Raw genomic sequence first — 16914 nt, 5'->3', positions numbered from 1 at the left:
ACATTGAGTTTAGAATCTGATCTTTAAATAAACATACAGCTACTACTCATATGTTACATATATGTGCTTTCATCCAGAGAGCAATTGACTCTCTTTGCCATTAGTTTCTCTAATGAGCACAAGGCAATAGAGGCTAGTGCAAAGATGAAGGGAAGTAATCTGATAAAGGCACTTTGCATGCCATGATGGTTTGGAGCAGATGCAGAAAAAGTCACTGAATCCTGCAGAGTTCACTGAGCCATTAAATCCAAATAGAAATAAGAAATCCCTCACACAACCAGCCGAGATCAGTAGCTGTCACTTGTACTGCCAAGATGTGACGAAAAAGAGTGTCTCTATCCAAAAATACTGTCTGCCATTATACAGAAGGACCTCAGTGTTTTCGCAAAACACCAAGACCTTCATCTGACTCCAAAGATAAAATTTATCTTGTGGTCTTCTTGCCAAGGCTGGAATGTTGCTGGTTTTGTTCCCTGTTGCCCATGAGAGCTCCCTTTCTTCCTTCACACTCCTGCAGGATTACTTCATGCCCAGATTTCAGGGAATTGCATTCCCCTCACATTCTCCAATAACCACATTGTTTTTATTCCCCAAAAGGTGAAAGATGCACAGCAGCAGCATCCTTCACTTCTTCCTCATCAGCAGTGTCTTCTCATGGCGAAGAAAATGCCATGGTATTACTTCCATCCACACTTGAGTTAAACCTCATGGTACACGGCCAAACCCGCCTTAACTAGCCACTCAAGGAGCTGGCTGAAAGCCAGAACTAATTCCATAAAGGTGGAGCAGAATTCTACTAGCAGTGTTTGGAGATATTTTGGGACAGACTTTTGTCACAGTGTGTGGCCTAGTAAGGGAGTCACGGTGTATAGAAAGGTTTCAGAGTAACAGCCGTGTTAGTCTGTATTCGCAAAAAGAAAAGGAGTACTTGTGGCACCTTAGAGGTTAATAAATTGGTTAGTCTCTAAGGTGCCACAAGTACTCCTTTTCTTTTTGGTGTATAGAAATTGTAGGATCTGAGGGAGAAACTGTCCAAGAGGCCTGTGGAATGGATAGTGACCCAGAGGAAGGTGCTTTGGAGCAATCTTTTCCTTGCAGATCAGTGCACAGTAATGATCAGCCTACTCATGGCTGTGAAATCTGCCACTTATCCTGCTCTCTGACCTCTGGGGTACATGCTTTCTGCAGGCACAAGCTGATCATGGATGGAGAGTGGTAGAAATGGAGAACAGTTGCAGGATGGATGTAAGGCAGAAAGTGGGTTCTGATGAAAGGCGTACCTTTAAATCGGCTTTTGGGTTGCGCCAGCTTTACAGTTCCCCTTGAGAACACAAAGTAGAGGTTAATTCAGTTACCTAGAGCAGAGGATATTAGCTTTGAAGTCATTCTCACTAAGAAACTAGGTTTCAGTAATTATATGTGATATATTTGAGTCCAGTGGCCTGACTTGAACCAAATGAAACAGAGACTATGGCATTAGCATCCATATAGTACTTTACAATTGTAAACTAATGTTTGAGCCCCAGATGAGTTCTGTGCTCTCTCACTGGCCAAAGATACAGAAGGATCCTGTGATTAAGGCACACAACTGGAGTCAAGAGGCTCGGGTTCAGTTTTTGACACTGCCACTGACTTGTGTGAGCTTGGGCAGGGTGCTTGACTTCTCTATGTTGCATCTGTTTTCCCCCCGGTGGAGTGGGATAGTTATAAAGCACTTCCAAGTCCTTGGATAGCACTAGAGAACACAAGGGAATTTTATTAAGCACAGTTGTTTCTAAAACTTGTCTATGGTCTAGATGAATTATTTTTTTAAATAATGAACAAATTCAGGAGCATTCCTCAATCACTGAAAATGCTGCCAACATGTAAGAACTGAAATGAGGATGGACTTTGAGACAGGGTTATGACCTCACCTCTGTATTGCCAGACTGTAAATTTGAGCTTTACTAGTGTGAGTTCTCTTCCGTCTTACTGGAGCTTTTCATGTGTGAATTATTTTATTACTATGGAAGGCTGGGAGAAATGAAGCATGGGGCTTAGAGTTAGGCTTTCCTATTTGAAGGACTGACTAATCCATTAGCCAGAGAATGACTGTGGAAGTGAGACCTTTCACTAGCCTGGATAACATCTGTGTCCTAGCTCAATCTGACCTGCCAAACACCAGCCACCCCAAAGGGTATTTTCATTAGGTGTTGCATTAGCCTGTGAAATCGCATTGTCCACCCGTACGCACTAAAGTCTTACAGCGGATCTCCATTTCAGTCTCTCCTCTCTTTTTGAGAGCCTGCAGGAGACTGGGGAATAGTGGATTTACCTTCCCCCGTGCCCTAGTATGCAGTATTTAGATCAGTCAATAACATGCATGCTGATAAACTCGAGTTGTACCAATGGGCTCTGGAAGATGCTTTGGTTTTTTGGCTAAAGCAGACAGCTGTTTTCTGCCTTTCAAGTCCGTGAATATACCATCTTACCTCAGGGCTACTAGCATCTGTCATCTCCCCTTTCTGCCACTGCCATAACAGGTGTGATGCTGCTTTGATTGATGGAATGAAAACCAAGTTGACATTTCTTTCACCCTCTTCCTCGTCAGCATATTGACAGACGACTGGAGTATTATCTGAGAGCCTTGGTGCATTGGCACACTGACCTGTTCATACTGCTTTAGGGGGATTCTCAGGGCTGCTTTGCCCAGCAGGGAGGCTGAGGATGGGGTTGGACAGTCCTTCTTTGGACTCACAAAAGTGGATGCTTTGGCTGACTCCTCCCGACACACGTCTCCTGGAAAAGCCTGCAGTCTCTTCTGACCATACAATACCAGCCAAAGTACTGAGGATTCGTGATCATCACCAGGAGGTTATATTGATCTGAAAGCATTTGTATGAAGCCAGTTGGAAAGGCTGGAAACACTATTTCATGGGGACTGCTATTGTAGGGAGTGGAGCAGATTGGATCCCTGGGAGGGAAAAATTTACTGGGCTGCAAAAAAAACCCAAAACCAGCTGCTTCGAGCGCTCCACAGGAATCTGTCTCGAGTATGCTTCTCTGATTTCTCTCATCCAAGCAGAGCAACATGTTATATGAACAGCTGTTAGTTTAGCCTCACGGTACCCCTCTGAGATAAGTGTCATTATCCCCATTTTCCATAGAGGAAAGTGAGGCACGGGATGGCTAAGTCTCTTTCTGAAGGTCATGCAGGAATTCTGATGGAGCTTGGAATAGAACCCAGGTCTTCTGACTCTCAGGCCTGGAGCCCTGTTCACAAAATCATCCTTCCTTTCCCGTGGAGAGGAGGGCTAATGAGAGTCCTTCTACCCCATTTGGGGTGGGTTGCTCCTCCATGAGGGTCCACAGAGTTAGAGGCCAAGGTATCTGATAGCTGTTAATAGCCTGTCTTACCCTACTGCTTTGAGGAATACGGCTGAGGAGAATGAAAGTCAGGAGCCCTTCTCCTTTTCTACAACTGCTTCCTGTTACACCCACCTTCCCCGCGCATGTTGGCGAGAGTCTGTTGGAACCTCTGATTGGCTTTTCCCTGTGCACAGCTAGTTCTGCTAAGCCATGGTAAAAATAGCAAATTAAGTAGGGACGTCAGCTGCTTCTCCCTGAGTCACGACTAAATAAGTATTAAATACCCGTTTGCGTGCTGCTTCCAGTTGTCCTGCTAATGCGACTCCCCTAAATAGAATGACTGTATATTTTTTTAAAAGTCATTCACATGTTAATCACATGGGTGCGCTCTAACTCATGCGGTTCCTGGGACAAGGTGCTCTTTCAGGTGCACTGGGGAAATCTTCTTTGAACAGAAGTTGTGGCAGCAAAGGGGTTAATAGCCTAGGTTAGGACTTTTTAGTCTAGCAGACAAAAGCCTAACAATTGCCAATGGCTAGAAACAAGGCAGAAGGTTTTAAGTGAGGCTTAGTAACCATTGAAACCACTTCTCACGGGTTTGGTGGATTCTCTGTCACTAGAAGTCTTTAAATGAAGATTGGACACGCTGACTCAAACAGAATCACTGCAGGAATCACGAGGTGAAATTCTCTGGGCTGCGTTATACTGGAGGTCAGACCAATCAGTTTCTTAGATTCATAGGTTTTAAGGCCAAAAGTGACATGTGCAATGATGTCACACAGAATGAATCCAGATCTCTCATCCTTCAGGATCTCAGGCAGTGCCCTGTTTGATGTATCATTTGTCCGGTGCATGGGTGGGTGCTCAGTGTATAAAGGCAGGATTCAGTGATGATCAGTTCTAGTCATTTGACATGTTAATATCTCTGATTTTTTTAAAAACTTGTACTTGTTTTTTCTATTTTCTCCCAAACTGTACTTCAATAAAAAAGTGACACGCTCAGGGGAACTAATGGACAATCCTTGCAGGCAACCTCCCCTGCAACCCACTCAGTATCGGCTCCCCAAGGCCCTGTCTCAAGCAGAGCCCCTTGGTGTGCTCCTGGCACAGACTGTGGAGGCTGATAACTAGATGCTGGCTGTGGGCAGGGGCCAGAACCACCCCTTCCTGGAATTCTGTCCCGCTGCAGTCTTTGCCAGGAGCAGACCAAGGGACTCTGCTTGTGTCAGGGCTTCGGGGAGTCTTTTTAAACCCTTCAAATCAATTGGAAAACTTGCCTGCATGGGAATAGGAGCAACTGGTTTTTAAGGCTGATATTCCGGGGTCTTTTTAGGGCCAGCTCCTTCCGACACCTTCATCCACTTCCCCCACTTGGGCGATGGCTGAGGGGACAGGAAGAATTGCTGCAGCTGCCCTTCTTGCTCCTGCACGTTCCAGCCAGAGCCACGTGGTGCAGTGCTCCATGGCACAGCGTGCTCCACAGGCTGGAGCTCCTCAGGCACAGCGCCGGCATGCTCGGTCCCCCTGCCGCCCTGCGAAGGAGGAGGGCAGCATCCTTGGCCACTGAGAGGGCCCGGTCCTCGCTGAACTGCTGGGTCAGGCACACAACTCTCCCCTCCGTACTGGGGACAGGAGTGGAGAAAGCGAAGAGATGTCTTCCTTAAGATCAGCCCAGGAAGAATTACAAAAGCCCTCCTTTGGTTTTAACTCCTCCTTTCGAGGCTGTCTGTCCTACAGAGAGCAGCAAAGAGATTGCAAACCTGGAAGAGGTAGGTGGTCTGATTTCAGCAAGCCCTGGAACTACAGATAGGGCTCTTCTGGAAGGCTTTCCAGCCAGAGGTCCCCACTTGATATCAGATGTCCTACATCCAAAACAATCTCCCAACATAGGGAGGCTTCCAAGATTCTCTGGTGTGTGAGCGAGCTCACCACTTCACACCACTGGGCATTGAAGACAGTGAAAGAGGGTAGGTCCTGATCAGCATAGAGAAGAGTCATCCTTAGCCATATCAGCACCTTCCCCACCTGGGAGCGATCCTAGACATTGGTCAGGTCAAGGACTTCATTTCAGAGAACAGAAAGCAACAAGTCTTTTTGGGTGATTCATCAGGAATTCTCCCTTCAGGCCTTAACTCAGCTCCTGGGCAAGCAGGACACTCTGCAATGGGCCCACATCCATGAGGTCCCTCCCAAAGCTTCTCCTTTCCCACCAGAAGGAAATTTCATCCAACCAGGATATACGGGGTTAGTGTTCAAAACTGGTTCAGACCTCCCTCAAGTGGCGGCCTTGCCCCCCAAAGTTCCAGTGAGGTTCTCTAGTGTCAGAACCAGAGAGGACACCAGTCTCCAGGGCTGGGGGCTGACTCCAGCTCCAACCTAGCCCAGAGTCTGGGTGGAGGAGGGAGAAAGCAAAGAATGTATAAATTTAGCTGGGGCTGTGTGCCATCAGGCTAGCTCGTCACTCTCACCAAGCCGCCTGTAACTACCATGTCCCAGCCAGGCCACCATCAGTGCCACAGCCAGGGCATGACCACCAGCAGTGGGGGCAGCGCTCTGCACTCCTGACATGGGCGGAGCAGCCTCTAAGCTCCAGCAGAGCCACCCACCTCAAGGGAAGCAGGTGAGCAGACTGTCACTTTGAAAAATGTCATGGGATCCAGACTCTGTTCCCCCAAGTCCCTCCAAACATGCAGCTTTCTCATTCTGGGCCTTTTGCCCCACAAGCCGTCTGAAAGGTTCTTCGCAGAGACAAGATCCCAGAGCACAAGCCTGAGTTGCAGCAAACCTCTGCTGGTTGTATGGCTCCCATGGTCTCCAAGAAGCCTCTACACTCATTTCGCCCCACTGGAGAAGCACAGTGACAAAGAGGTGGTGAAGCCAGAGCCCCAGTCTCAGAGTAGCAAGGCCAATGGGGGCTGTCCCCTGCAAAAAAATAAATGGAGGCACAGCATATCCTGTGGGTCTGTGCATCGAGCAACGGGGATAAAAGCATTGCAGGGGCCTGTGAGACCTCAGGCAGATCCACCACTCTCCAAGGGGATCAGGCACCTTGCACGGGAGAAGCACTGAGTTCCTGTAAGGCAGCGATGTGGGCCTTGAGCCACACATGGACAAAGCATGGGAGGAGCAACACCAGGGCGCTGCAGAATGTGCTGCATTAACAGCAGGCAGGGTCTCCTCCTTTTGGATGTGGTTGGGATTCTCCTCCCACACGTACAGACTGCTTTGTATATCCCACAGCTCTGACCACCCGGCACAGAGGGGACGGGAGAGAGAACTTGGTCTTCATGCCCAATAGTCTGTCCTCCCTGTCCAGGGAGCATTTTTTGCGTTGGAGTCTTAATACTTACTTCTGTACTGAATGGTCTTTTACATCAATGCAGAGTTTAGAATTAAAAAGCTGGGAGAGTTCTTGTATCCCCAACGTTCTGTGACAAATATCTCTACTCGGTGGTTGCATGCTCACCTTTCTAGGTAAAACATTGTCAGCTTTGGAAGCTAGTGATCTGGTGATATCCAGGAGCGGGTGGTCTGGGCTCCTGCATGGCTTATGGGGCAGAGAATGCTGGCGAATTCCAGGAAGGGGTGGTTCTGGTGCCTAAATGCAGCCAAAATCTATTGGTCTGCCTCCATGCCCCGGGAAGAAGGGGCACACCTCACATGTTGGGCATGCAGAGTACCAGAAAGAAAATTCACAGGCGGTAATAATCCCTTGGTTTTCTAGTGCCTTTATCCATAGATCTCAAAGCACTTTACGAATGAGGTTCATATCATTATTCCTGTTTTACAGATAGGGAAACTGAGGCATGGAGCAGTGAAGTGACTTGCCCAAGGTCATTGGCAGGCCAGTGACAAAGCCAGGAATAGACCCCAAGTCGCCTGAGTCCCTGCCCTGTGCTCTAACCAGTATGCCATAATTTTCCTATCTCTGGTTCATTCTTGGCCTCTCTGCTAAATCCCGCAACAAAGGGGATACTGATAGTGCTGGTGATTTTTGTACTGCAGACTCTTGTCTGGACTGGACTGAGACCAGCTCAGCATGATCCCCTGAACAGGCATGACATGGTGGGAGAACCCTGTGATGTTCCTGGCAGGGTTTTTTCCTGAGAGCTCTTCCTTTTTTCTATATACAAATATCTGGAGTGTTCCATGCAAACAGGTGAGATCTGAGTGAGAGTTAAATTAGAAGTAAAATGGGATAGGTATAGGGGGACTTGCTGCACCCCCAAGGGAACCATTCTCAGATTAGAACGGTGTAGATCAGCTCTGTGCTCTGATTAATGGGTCAGGCCACTGTCTGCTCTGATAGAATCGAGCGAAAAGGAAGTGACTAGCTGTTGTTTTCCATGGCTGTTCTGATTAGGGGCCTCAAAGCTGCTGCTGAGGTGGCCTGCACAGGTCTGCATTGGACATGGTGACAGAGGAGCTAACAAGTCAAGGAAGCTTGTTGCTAATCATGTAACTACACGATAGTCCCGGCAAAGGCTCTTCAGCAGGTAATCTAGTCAGTTTCTGGTTCCATCTCTTAATGCGCTTGTTTTCTTTTTGCCCAACAGTGAGAAACGCCATCTGCAAGTCAGTGTTACCAATCCAGTCCAGTGCAGCATGCATGGCAGGAAATGCACAGTCTCTGTGGAAACCAGGATCAACCAGACACAGCCAGACTTCACCAAGAATCGTTCAGGTTTCGTCCTCTGTGTGCCAGGAAATTAGCATCCCCTCCACTAGAGCAGAGAGCCTTGAAAGGAGCATGGGAAAGGAGACAGACCCGGGCTTCGGTTGCCCTCCCTGTGCCTTGAACTTTCCAAGCGAATTAATTTAGAAATGCTTAGCTGTGACTTGCAGTCATGCACCTAAACAGGTCTCTAAAGCTAGAGGTTTATCCAGCCCAAATACAAGAGAAAGTTTCTCTGCCACATCTACTAGAGTTTAAAATAGCCAATCAGATGTGCCCAGCTTAGCAGGCCTGGACTCGGGAAACTGCTTCTGAGCTATTCAGCCGAGAGCATTTCCTTCTGGGCACTGCTACACCTGGCTTCCTCCCTTCCCCCTCACTCTTCTAACCCTCTCCCATATTCCCCTCTGCGTGTATCTCCATGTCTCAGTTTTACAACATTGTGCAGCCTCTGTTGGAGGGACCAGAGACTGGGGCTCGGAAAAGGAGTCCAGCAGTAACAGGACTTGAATTGGAAAGGCCAAATCTCCCTTAAGAAGGGAACCATATTTGCAAAGGGCTGGATTCCCTTGAGGGAAGGCACAGATCCCACACTCCTCCCAGCCCCTCTCCGTCAGTGCTCATGTGACCGTTGCGGGTACCTATAAATGCATCTCTAAAATAAGCCTGCTGCTTTTCCTGTAAGAAGTCTATTGGCCTGTGAGGAGGGAGGGCATGGGGAAGCTATGCTAGCATCAAGGAGGTGGAATGAAAGGTGCGGAGGGCTTTAAGCTGCCTTTGCTGTATAGAGCATAGCTGTTGTCTTTCCTAAGTGGTAACTGCTTCCTAAACCCTCTGGATTCCCACACTGCATTCTCCTTGCATGACCCATGTGGTTTCTCAGCCCCAGCAACATGGTGCAGTGCAGCTGAGCGCTCTGCCCGGTTGGGTTAAGGTTAAGGTTAAGGTTGGGTTTCTTTCCCAGAGTCTGCGCAGAGGCCCTGGAAACATTGGAGCGGTGAGTCTGAGGAGACCCAGCCCACAGCTCCCAAGTCTTGCACTGTGTGTACACTAACTCTGGGCAAGTCCGTCCAAGCATAGAGGGAAATCCACAAACCCTGTTCTTAAATGGAGAGACTTCCTCTTCCGCAGCTGAATAGAAACCCTCCTTAGCCATGCATTGGACACCTTCAGCACAAGCCAGTGGAGCCCCCTCTGTTCCTCTCTCTGGCCTTTCTGTTAGCATCATACTTCGCAGCTGGTGCGTAGCCTGCATGTGTCTGGCCACCGTACCCTTGTGTTCCGTGCTCCAGGCTGGTAATAGGGCACTGGGTTCAATAAAGTGCAGTCTTTACCATCTCTCCATTGTCCCCTCCAGAATTACTAACCAGCTTTTTATTTAATGTCAGTGGATGGTATGTCAGGCTTCTACCGTGGTACTTTAATGGGGGAGACAGGGACATTATGGGGCTATTGCAACGATAGCTCTTCAATTCTGGCACTGCTGGTCAGGTCAGGATTCCAGTCTTCCATGCTGTACAAGGCCTTCCTGGGGGAACTGTCCCAATGAGCCCATCTTAGGGACCTCCAGTCCCTGGCCTCATTGTAGCAGTTGTTTAGCTCTCAGATCTATATGTTTTAGCAGCCCAAAAAAAGCAGGGGGGAGGGGCCTGAAGAGGCACTTCCCCTATTCAAGGGCATGGTAGCAATCCAGCTCCATAGTGAATACAAAGCCACCCTATGGACAGAGGGGAGGGTATGTGGGTCACAACAGTGTCTCTGCCCAGCCACTGCTAGGGAGACTCTGAGGTTAATTGGTATCTGGAATAGAGGAGAGAAGCTACAGAGCTGTGTTTAATTAGGACAAGCTTAATTTCCCGTTTTGTGTTTGCCAGAGTCCGTGTGGCATAGCCCCTTCCTATGGCTGCTCTGTCCCTTCCCCTGATGTACATCGCACAATTGCAGTGCGTGGCCTCTAGCCAGGACCCACCGAGAGCAGCCCAGTGTCATTAAGGAGCAGGAGTCTCCAAAGCCACCCTGTCACCTGCTCACTCTCATTGTTTGCTGTACTGGATGGCAAGGAAAGATCCTGCAGCCTGGGACTCTCATGGCCTTTTCGGATTCCCCCCGATCCTTTGGGAAGACACAATTATGGCTGTTGGCCAATGCAGGTTAACTGTTGGCGGCTGCTTTACCAGGGCCTAAAACCCTGAGAGCAATAAGGAGCGTGGAAGCGACTACCCAGCCAAGCAATTGCTGCTACACGTGGTGGGTGGGTGTGCATACGCACGCGCAGATAGGTTATCAATAAGGGGCCTTTACCTCTCATTCTGCTTATTCCCTGGCTTTTGCAGCTCCTCAGCAGAATGCCAGTTCTCAAGCTGTCTTGTAATTTGTGCTAGGAAGGAAGATTTGATTTGTCACTAATCCCTATAAAGCAGAAGAAGAAAAGGGGAGCCCGCCCCCCCAGCCGCTGTGCCTTTCCATTTGCACTTTTTGCTTTTTTATGTAATTGCCCAAGTGCCTCCCCAGTATCACTAGTGTAGTAGCCACCTTAGTGGGAAGAGTTTTAATTAGCACTTTCGTACAGTATCCCTCCGACGAAATGGTTGTATAGAATCATGATGGATGTTTTTAGGAAATCTCAAACAGTGCAAGGTGGGGATATTGTATGTGATGAAGTATGTGTCTTTATTAAATGAAATACATTATTTGTGCCTGGTCTGGTTTATATATATAACCCTGTTTTTCCCATAAATTAATTATTTCTAAATTGTATTCTGATTTTAAGCCTGGGGCAATAATGCAATGACCCTTTTTTAAGTAGTTGATACTGTAAGATATTAAAGGGAAAAGCCCTGCTATTATGAAATTGGGGGTTTTTGTTTACATAATTCAAAGTAATAAATAAAAACACTATTAGTTGCACCCTGATATTTCTGGTCTCCCTTTCTTATAGTGGAGATAAAAGTCACACTGGAGATAAGCATTTGTTTTTCTGCAGGGTTTTCCCTGAAAAGTTTATTGAAGAAGAGTGATGTTTCACATACTGCCGTCAGAGCTCCCTGTGTTTCCTGCACAGTTGGGTGGGACCTTTGGTTAAGTTAAAATGCTGAACACTGCTCCGGGGGGTGCCCTGGAGTCCTTAGTATAGGGCTTGATGATACAGAAGCTGTTTTGTTAAACAGGCCTCGGTGGAGCTAGGGACTGAAATGAGGTTTTAATTTCCCGTCTTGCTCATTTCTTTACCACTTTCTCAACATCTGCTGCTCATTGGGGTTTATCTGAATTTAGGTGACAAATGAGGGGAATAACCCAGCCAGAGCACCCCTCGACAAACTGCCATTGTCTGAGACCATCACGCAAAACAGGAAACGGGAGGATTTCTATCAGTGACTTGCCCTAATTAAACTGAATCTGAGAGGCCAAACAAATTCAGCCTCTTGCTTTCTCATACTGTGCGACTACCGAGACCAGAGACCCAAAGTGCATTTGCAGGAGGACAGCCGGATGAGCGCGACAGCCTTGCCGTATGATTCAGGACATTCCTCAGCCTCTGACCCGTACAGTCCTTATCCTTGTTTACTCCCCCTATGCACGTGTACAGGGAGGCAGGCATCCTTGCCTGGCTTCTGATGGGCCGCGTCAGGAAAGCCATGTCTCTCCTCTGCCTGTCTGGCTAATTTCCTTCAAAAGACAGCGCTCTCTAGTCTCCTCACTTCACAGGAGATTGTGCGACAACCACCAGCAAAGCCATGAACCCAGTGACTTTAACATGATTAAGATTCTAGCACGGCAAATGTGTTAAGCCCTCTTTCGTTAAGGCAAATCCAATTATTTTCCAATAGCATGAATCGTTTGTGAAAGGTGTCTTACACACATGGGCTGCTGCACAAAAGACTGCTACAAAAGGCTTCAATGTAATGGATGGTCAGTGCATTTTATTTAATCAGCACAGTACAAAAATAAATAAAAATAAGGGAAGGGGGCTAAATTACAGGCACACTGAGCTTTATGACAGTCTGTCAGATTATAAACCACACGTACTTACAAACACACTGCGCACATACATACAGAATGAGACAAATATAAATTAATAAGTAACTATACCCACCAGTTTGGTCAACAAAGATCTACAGAAGAGATTGCACTAAAAAAACCAACATACAGATACATGTATCATTAGCAGTTTCAAATGTACATCTATGAAGAATTTCAAGTGAAAAAATGGCACATTGTTTCCTTGTTTTCATTTGCAATTTTAACAACTGTTGGAACAGAACTAACCTAAGAACTGTGCACAGTAAGAAGAACCTATCAATCCCCAGCTCCGATGAGAAAATGCCAACTCAAATACTGAACTAGTTTTGTGTTGTGGGGGGTTTTTTTGTTTGTTTTTGTGCATGAGTGTAATTTTTACAGCCATCAGTTGTAAGATTGTTTTTGTTTGCTGAAGACACACAATGCTTCTGTTTGCATGCACAATATCACTGTCAAAGCAATGATGAAAGAATAAAGAAGGGTTTTTTGTAAGTTTAGTATTTTTTTGTTCTAAAAGTTTTCTTTATAGCAGCATGTAAATGTATTTCATTGCTTGCACACTCAAGTATATCAGTTGATCCTTAACACAATACTTATGATCAGTGCACAATGGGAACAATACATTTCACATTGATGTCATGATACAGTAGCATTTATTTCCCTTAATCCAGAACCACTCACAAAACTTGAATCTCTTTTCAAAATAAATAGAGGGGGGGAGGGAGGAGAGAGAAGAAAACGCCTCTCCCAGACACAAAGCTGGAATCCAGTCAGTTATTCAATGCCTCAAGAGACGTATAGGATCTGACCTGTTCAGTCCACCTTAGGAACAAGGTGACATCACATTGCCACATTTTACACCATCCATTTAGAACAGCAACTCTGCAATGGAGGGAGCTGAGACAAATATGTACAAAGACCAAGAGGAGAATTTATTTTTCCCCCTGCTTTTGCTAATAGATCTTCCTTTCCCCTCCCACCCATCACTGATCAAGTGGCTGCAGGTTTCCTTTCTTTCCAGCTCTGTCTGAAGAAGTGTTAGCTTGTGGTCGGTGTTTCTTAATGGCTCAGATTTCGGCCTAGCTTTAGAGGTGATGCAAGCTCTCCCTTCATTTGCAAGTCCAGCAGCCTTCACTATTGCAAGACCAGCTCCTCTCAAATCCAGACCTTTAATTTCACAGCTTTGTTCCTCTGCATTTCAAAATGTGCTTGATGCTAATTTGAGAAGCAAACACAATCTGTTCTAACCCAGTTAAATACAAAGCCCACCCTCTTCTCCCCCCCCCCCGCCCCTCGCCAGAATGCCAGCATCCTTAAACCTACTGTTGGATTTGAAGAAGCAGATAGAGATTTCTAACGAGTCTGTGTCTGCAGCCATATTACATGCAATGAAACCCTAGTCTTGGTTTTCCTCAACATCTGGCACTGTAGGAAGCTCTAAAGTCAGAGGATAATATTACCTGTGAGCGTCAACCCAAAAGTGAATTCACTTTTCAGTAGCATTAACGTGCGTGTTAGCATCTAGAACCAGGGACCTTGGTCTTTTAAATGACATCATCAAACTCAATCAGTAGCATGCTAAGCCAAGGAAAGATGCATTAATATTTCTAGTGTAGGCTGTAAGGCCCAGTCCCTTCTGCCCACTTGGTGATGAGCTTTTTCTTTCTGAAATTATTTTAACAACCTCTTTTCCCCCTACGTTTCAATAAACACACTGTACCCGCACGCTGACATCAGAGGTTGGCCATGATGGCAGCTGCAGTGGGCAGAATGCTAAATAGGCCCCGTTCCACACAGCGTGATCCGGTAGGCTAGGGAAAGCAACTGATAGTGCCATTAAACCCCACAGTAAGACACATCAGTACAGACCACTACTGCTGCAGTTCAGAAAATACGAACAGAGTAATGTCCACCCCTCGTGACAGGACCAGGGTGGGCTGCAGACAGTCATGTTACTGACTAGCACAGAATTATTTGCCGTCGCAAACCAAAACAATAGCCAAGTAGCCACAGTGTGGTCTCACACCAATCCCAACCTGGCCACCTCACCTCTTGGGTGCCTTGACTGGTGAGACAGCATTCCAAACTCGCCTTAGACCACAGGCTGCAGCATTGATCACGAATGATACTTCTATGCCTGTGAGGAACTGTTTTGCCTGCTCAAAGTTGGGCTTTCCCAAATCTGGGAATTTTGAGAATTAAACATGTGAGCCACCAATGCAGAGTCAAAGGTGTGTGCGATTCCACCTCTCCCCCCCTCGCCTTCCCAGCTAACTACATGTTACATGCAATAAGTCCCTTTTGGAGTTTGATACTGATTGTTTTTAAGGTTAATTTTCTTAAGTTTTGTGCTGCTCTGAACCCCCGCCAGCTTTAAAGCATTGGATCCCTTTGTGAAATGCCAGATGCTCAAGACTCCACTGAATTACCCCATTCCCACACCACCAGGCCCTTCAAGAAAGTAAAGGCCAGCATTTCCTTCAAGTCATTTCTTGAAGCCGCCTGCTCACAAGTGTGAAGACTTCTGCGTGGACAATCCCTCCGGCAGATACTGTCTGGGCAAAAGGACAGCCAAGCTCCCACTGAGCACTCGGTGCGACGGCCCAGGAAGTGGAGGGAGCAATGGATCTCCAGGCAGTTACAGAAACCGAACAGACACTGGCTACAACAACAGCTTCAAACCCGCCCCCGTGGCTGCAGCACTGCTGGAGGCCAAGCCAGGCGGCTACTGTTCCAAGGTCAGTGCTGCCAGCTGGGGGCTCCGCTGCCCTTTCCAAGGTCCACCCAACCTCCACCTGCGTCTGACAAATCAAAGCACCAGAAAGGTGCCCCAGTCCCAGCGGCGGGGGGTGCTCACCGGTCCAGCCCGATGAGGAGCCGGCTCTTCTCCTCCTGGCTGCACTCGTTCTTCAGGTCAGCAAACACCTGGGTGAAGTAGTGCGGGTCCGCGTTGATCTGCAGCATCTTGGGGCTCATGAGGTTGATGATGGAGAGGCAGCGGTCCCAAAAGGCCTCCTTGCAGCTCTCCACCAGGAAGGGCTTGAGCGGGTAGGAGATCTCGTTGCCCATGTAGGAGTAGGAGAGGTACAGGCAGGTCAGCAAGCTGGCCTGCAGGTCGTGGTCGGTGGCCACCTCGGCGGCGATGACGTCCCTGCACAGCATGTAGAGGAAGACCACGTTGGCCGGGGTGATGAAGCCCTGGTCCTGCCAGCCCTGCAGGAGCAGCGCCCGGTCCACGCTGCGCAGCCACAGCACGGGGTCCGTGGGCGACAGGTGCTTCAGGCGGTAGCAGCGGCGGCAGAGGAAGTCGCCCAGGCAGCGCAGCAGCTCGCCGGTGGAGGCCTGGACGATGACCCGCCGCGGGGTGCCGGCGGCGCCGGGGTTGGGCGGCGCCTTGCGCCCGGCGGGCGCTGCGCTCTTGGCCGCGGAGAGCGGCGGGGCCGCGGGCGGGGCCGCGGGCGGCGCGAAGCCGGCGAGGTTGGCGCAGGACAGCGACTTCTTCAGGTTCTCGCTGTTGAGGTGGGCGACGCTGCTCGGGCAGCCGCCGGGCTGCACCTTCTGCGAGTGCTTCTTCTTCTTGGCCGAGACGGCGGCGATGCGCTTCCAGGGCAGCGCGGCCAGGATCGGGTGGCGCCGCAGGCCGCGCTCCTTGGCGCTCCGGCCGCCGGGCGCCGCGCTGTAGGGCCCCAGCCCGGCCGCGCCGTCCTCGCACAGCGGCGCCTTGCGGTAGCTCGGGGACAGCGACAGCACCGTGCCCATGGCGCCGCCGGGCGCCCGCCGCCTCCGGCCCTGCAGCGGGGACACAACGCCGGTGGGTCCGCGGCGCCACAGCCTCCCCTCCCGCTCCGCCGCGCCCCCCCGGCGCCCCCCGGCCGTCATCCCCAGCGCCCCCCCGGAGCCCCCCCGGCCGTCATCCCCAGCGCCCCCCCAGGACCCCCCCGGCCGTCATCCCCAGCGCCCCCCTAGCGCCCCCCCGGCCGTCATCCCCAGCGCCCCCCCAGGACCCCCCCGGAGCCCCCCCGGCCGTCATCCCCAGCGCCCCCCCGGAGCCCCCCCCAGGACCCCCCCGGCCGTCATCCCCAGCGCCCCCCAGCCGTCATCCCCAGCGCCCCCCCAGGACCCCCCCGGCCGTCATCCCCGCCCCCCGGCGCCCCCCCGGACCCCCCCCAGCCGTCATCCCCAGCGCCCCCCCGGCCGTCATCCCCGCCCCCCAGAGCCCGTCCCGGCCGTCATCCCGGGCCCTCGCCCCCGACCCCCCAGCTCTCACCCCCACCAGCTCCCCGGGCCGTCATCCCCACCCCCCAGCGCCCCCCCGGCCGTCATCCCCGCCCCCCGGAGCCCCCCCCCCGGCCGTCATCCCCGACCCCCAGCTCTCACCCCCACCAGCTCCCCCCAAGCACTCACCCCCGCCCCCCCAGGGCTTCCTCCAGCCGTCATCCCCCCCTCCGCTCGCCCCCCCACAGCGCCCCCCGCCCCCCCCCACGCCGCCCCCCCGCCTACCGGGGGCCGGTGCCCGGGGCGCTGCGCTCAGCTCCGCCCTGCGCGACCCGGCGGCGGCTCCGCTTCTGTCCAAGGTTCTGCAGCGCGAGGCCCGCCCCGGGGCCGGCTCCGGCTCCCGCCCCGCGCCCCGCGCCCCGGCCGAGCGGGCCCCGGCGGCGGCGCAGGGCCCCGGGGCCGGGGGCGCCCGCAGAGGGGCCCCGCCGGACCCGCCGCAGCTCAGGCCCCCGCGCCGGCCCGGCCCCGCCCGCGGCAGCAGCGGCCGCTGGGCTCCGTGTCCGCGGGACGCTCCGGCGGCGGCGGCTGCGCTCGGTGTCGCGCCGGCCGAGGCTGCGAGCCGGAGCCAGCCCCACGCGGCGCCTGGCCCCGCCCCG

General features: G+C 50.9%; 2 protein-coding genes across 3 annotated transcripts in view; one reads left to right on the top strand and one right to left on the bottom strand.

Annotated features, from left to right (window-relative positions):
- Positions 1-10930, top strand: part of MYO1D (myosin ID) — a 356514-nt gene extending 345584 nt beyond the window's left edge. For both annotated transcript variants that reach the window (XM_037887148.2, XM_043536697.1), the window contains exon 22: positions 7905-10930. In XM_037887148.2, coding sequence (XP_037743076.1) covers positions 7905-8061 — 157 coding nt within the window. In that variant the 3' untranslated portion in view covers positions 8062-10930. The remainder of the gene's footprint in view (positions 1-7904) is intronic.
- A 990-nt stretch (positions 10931-11920) lies between these two features.
- On the bottom strand, positions 11921-16671 carry CDK5R1 (cyclin dependent kinase 5 regulatory subunit 1). Its single transcript, XM_037887149.2, has 2 exons — positions 16544-16671; positions 11921-15832 (listed from the first exon to the last, which is right to left on the bottom strand). The coding sequence occupies exon 2, from the start codon at positions 15800-15802 to the stop codon at positions 14897-14899; it is 906 nt and encodes a 301-aa protein (XP_037743077.1). The 5' UTR covers positions 15803-15832; positions 16544-16671; the 3' UTR covers positions 11921-14896.
- Positions 16672-16914: the final 243 nt, after the last annotated feature.

The sequence above is a fragment of the Chelonia mydas genome, chromosome 27 (genome assembly GCF_015237465.2).
Source record: "Chelonia mydas isolate rCheMyd1 chromosome 27, rCheMyd1.pri.v2, whole genome shotgun sequence".
In the NCBI taxonomy this organism is placed as follows: Eukaryota; Metazoa; Chordata; order Testudines; family Cheloniidae; genus Chelonia; species Chelonia mydas.
The sequence above is the reverse complement of the archived record's forward strand: the minus strand, read 5'-3'. Positions and strand labels throughout refer to the sequence as shown.

Excerpts from the sequence above, each read along its gene's own strand:
- CDK5R1 (XM_037887149.2), bottom strand. The coding sequence starts at position 15,802 with ATGGGCACGGTGCTGTCGCTGTCCCCGAGCTACCGCAAGGCGCCGCTG.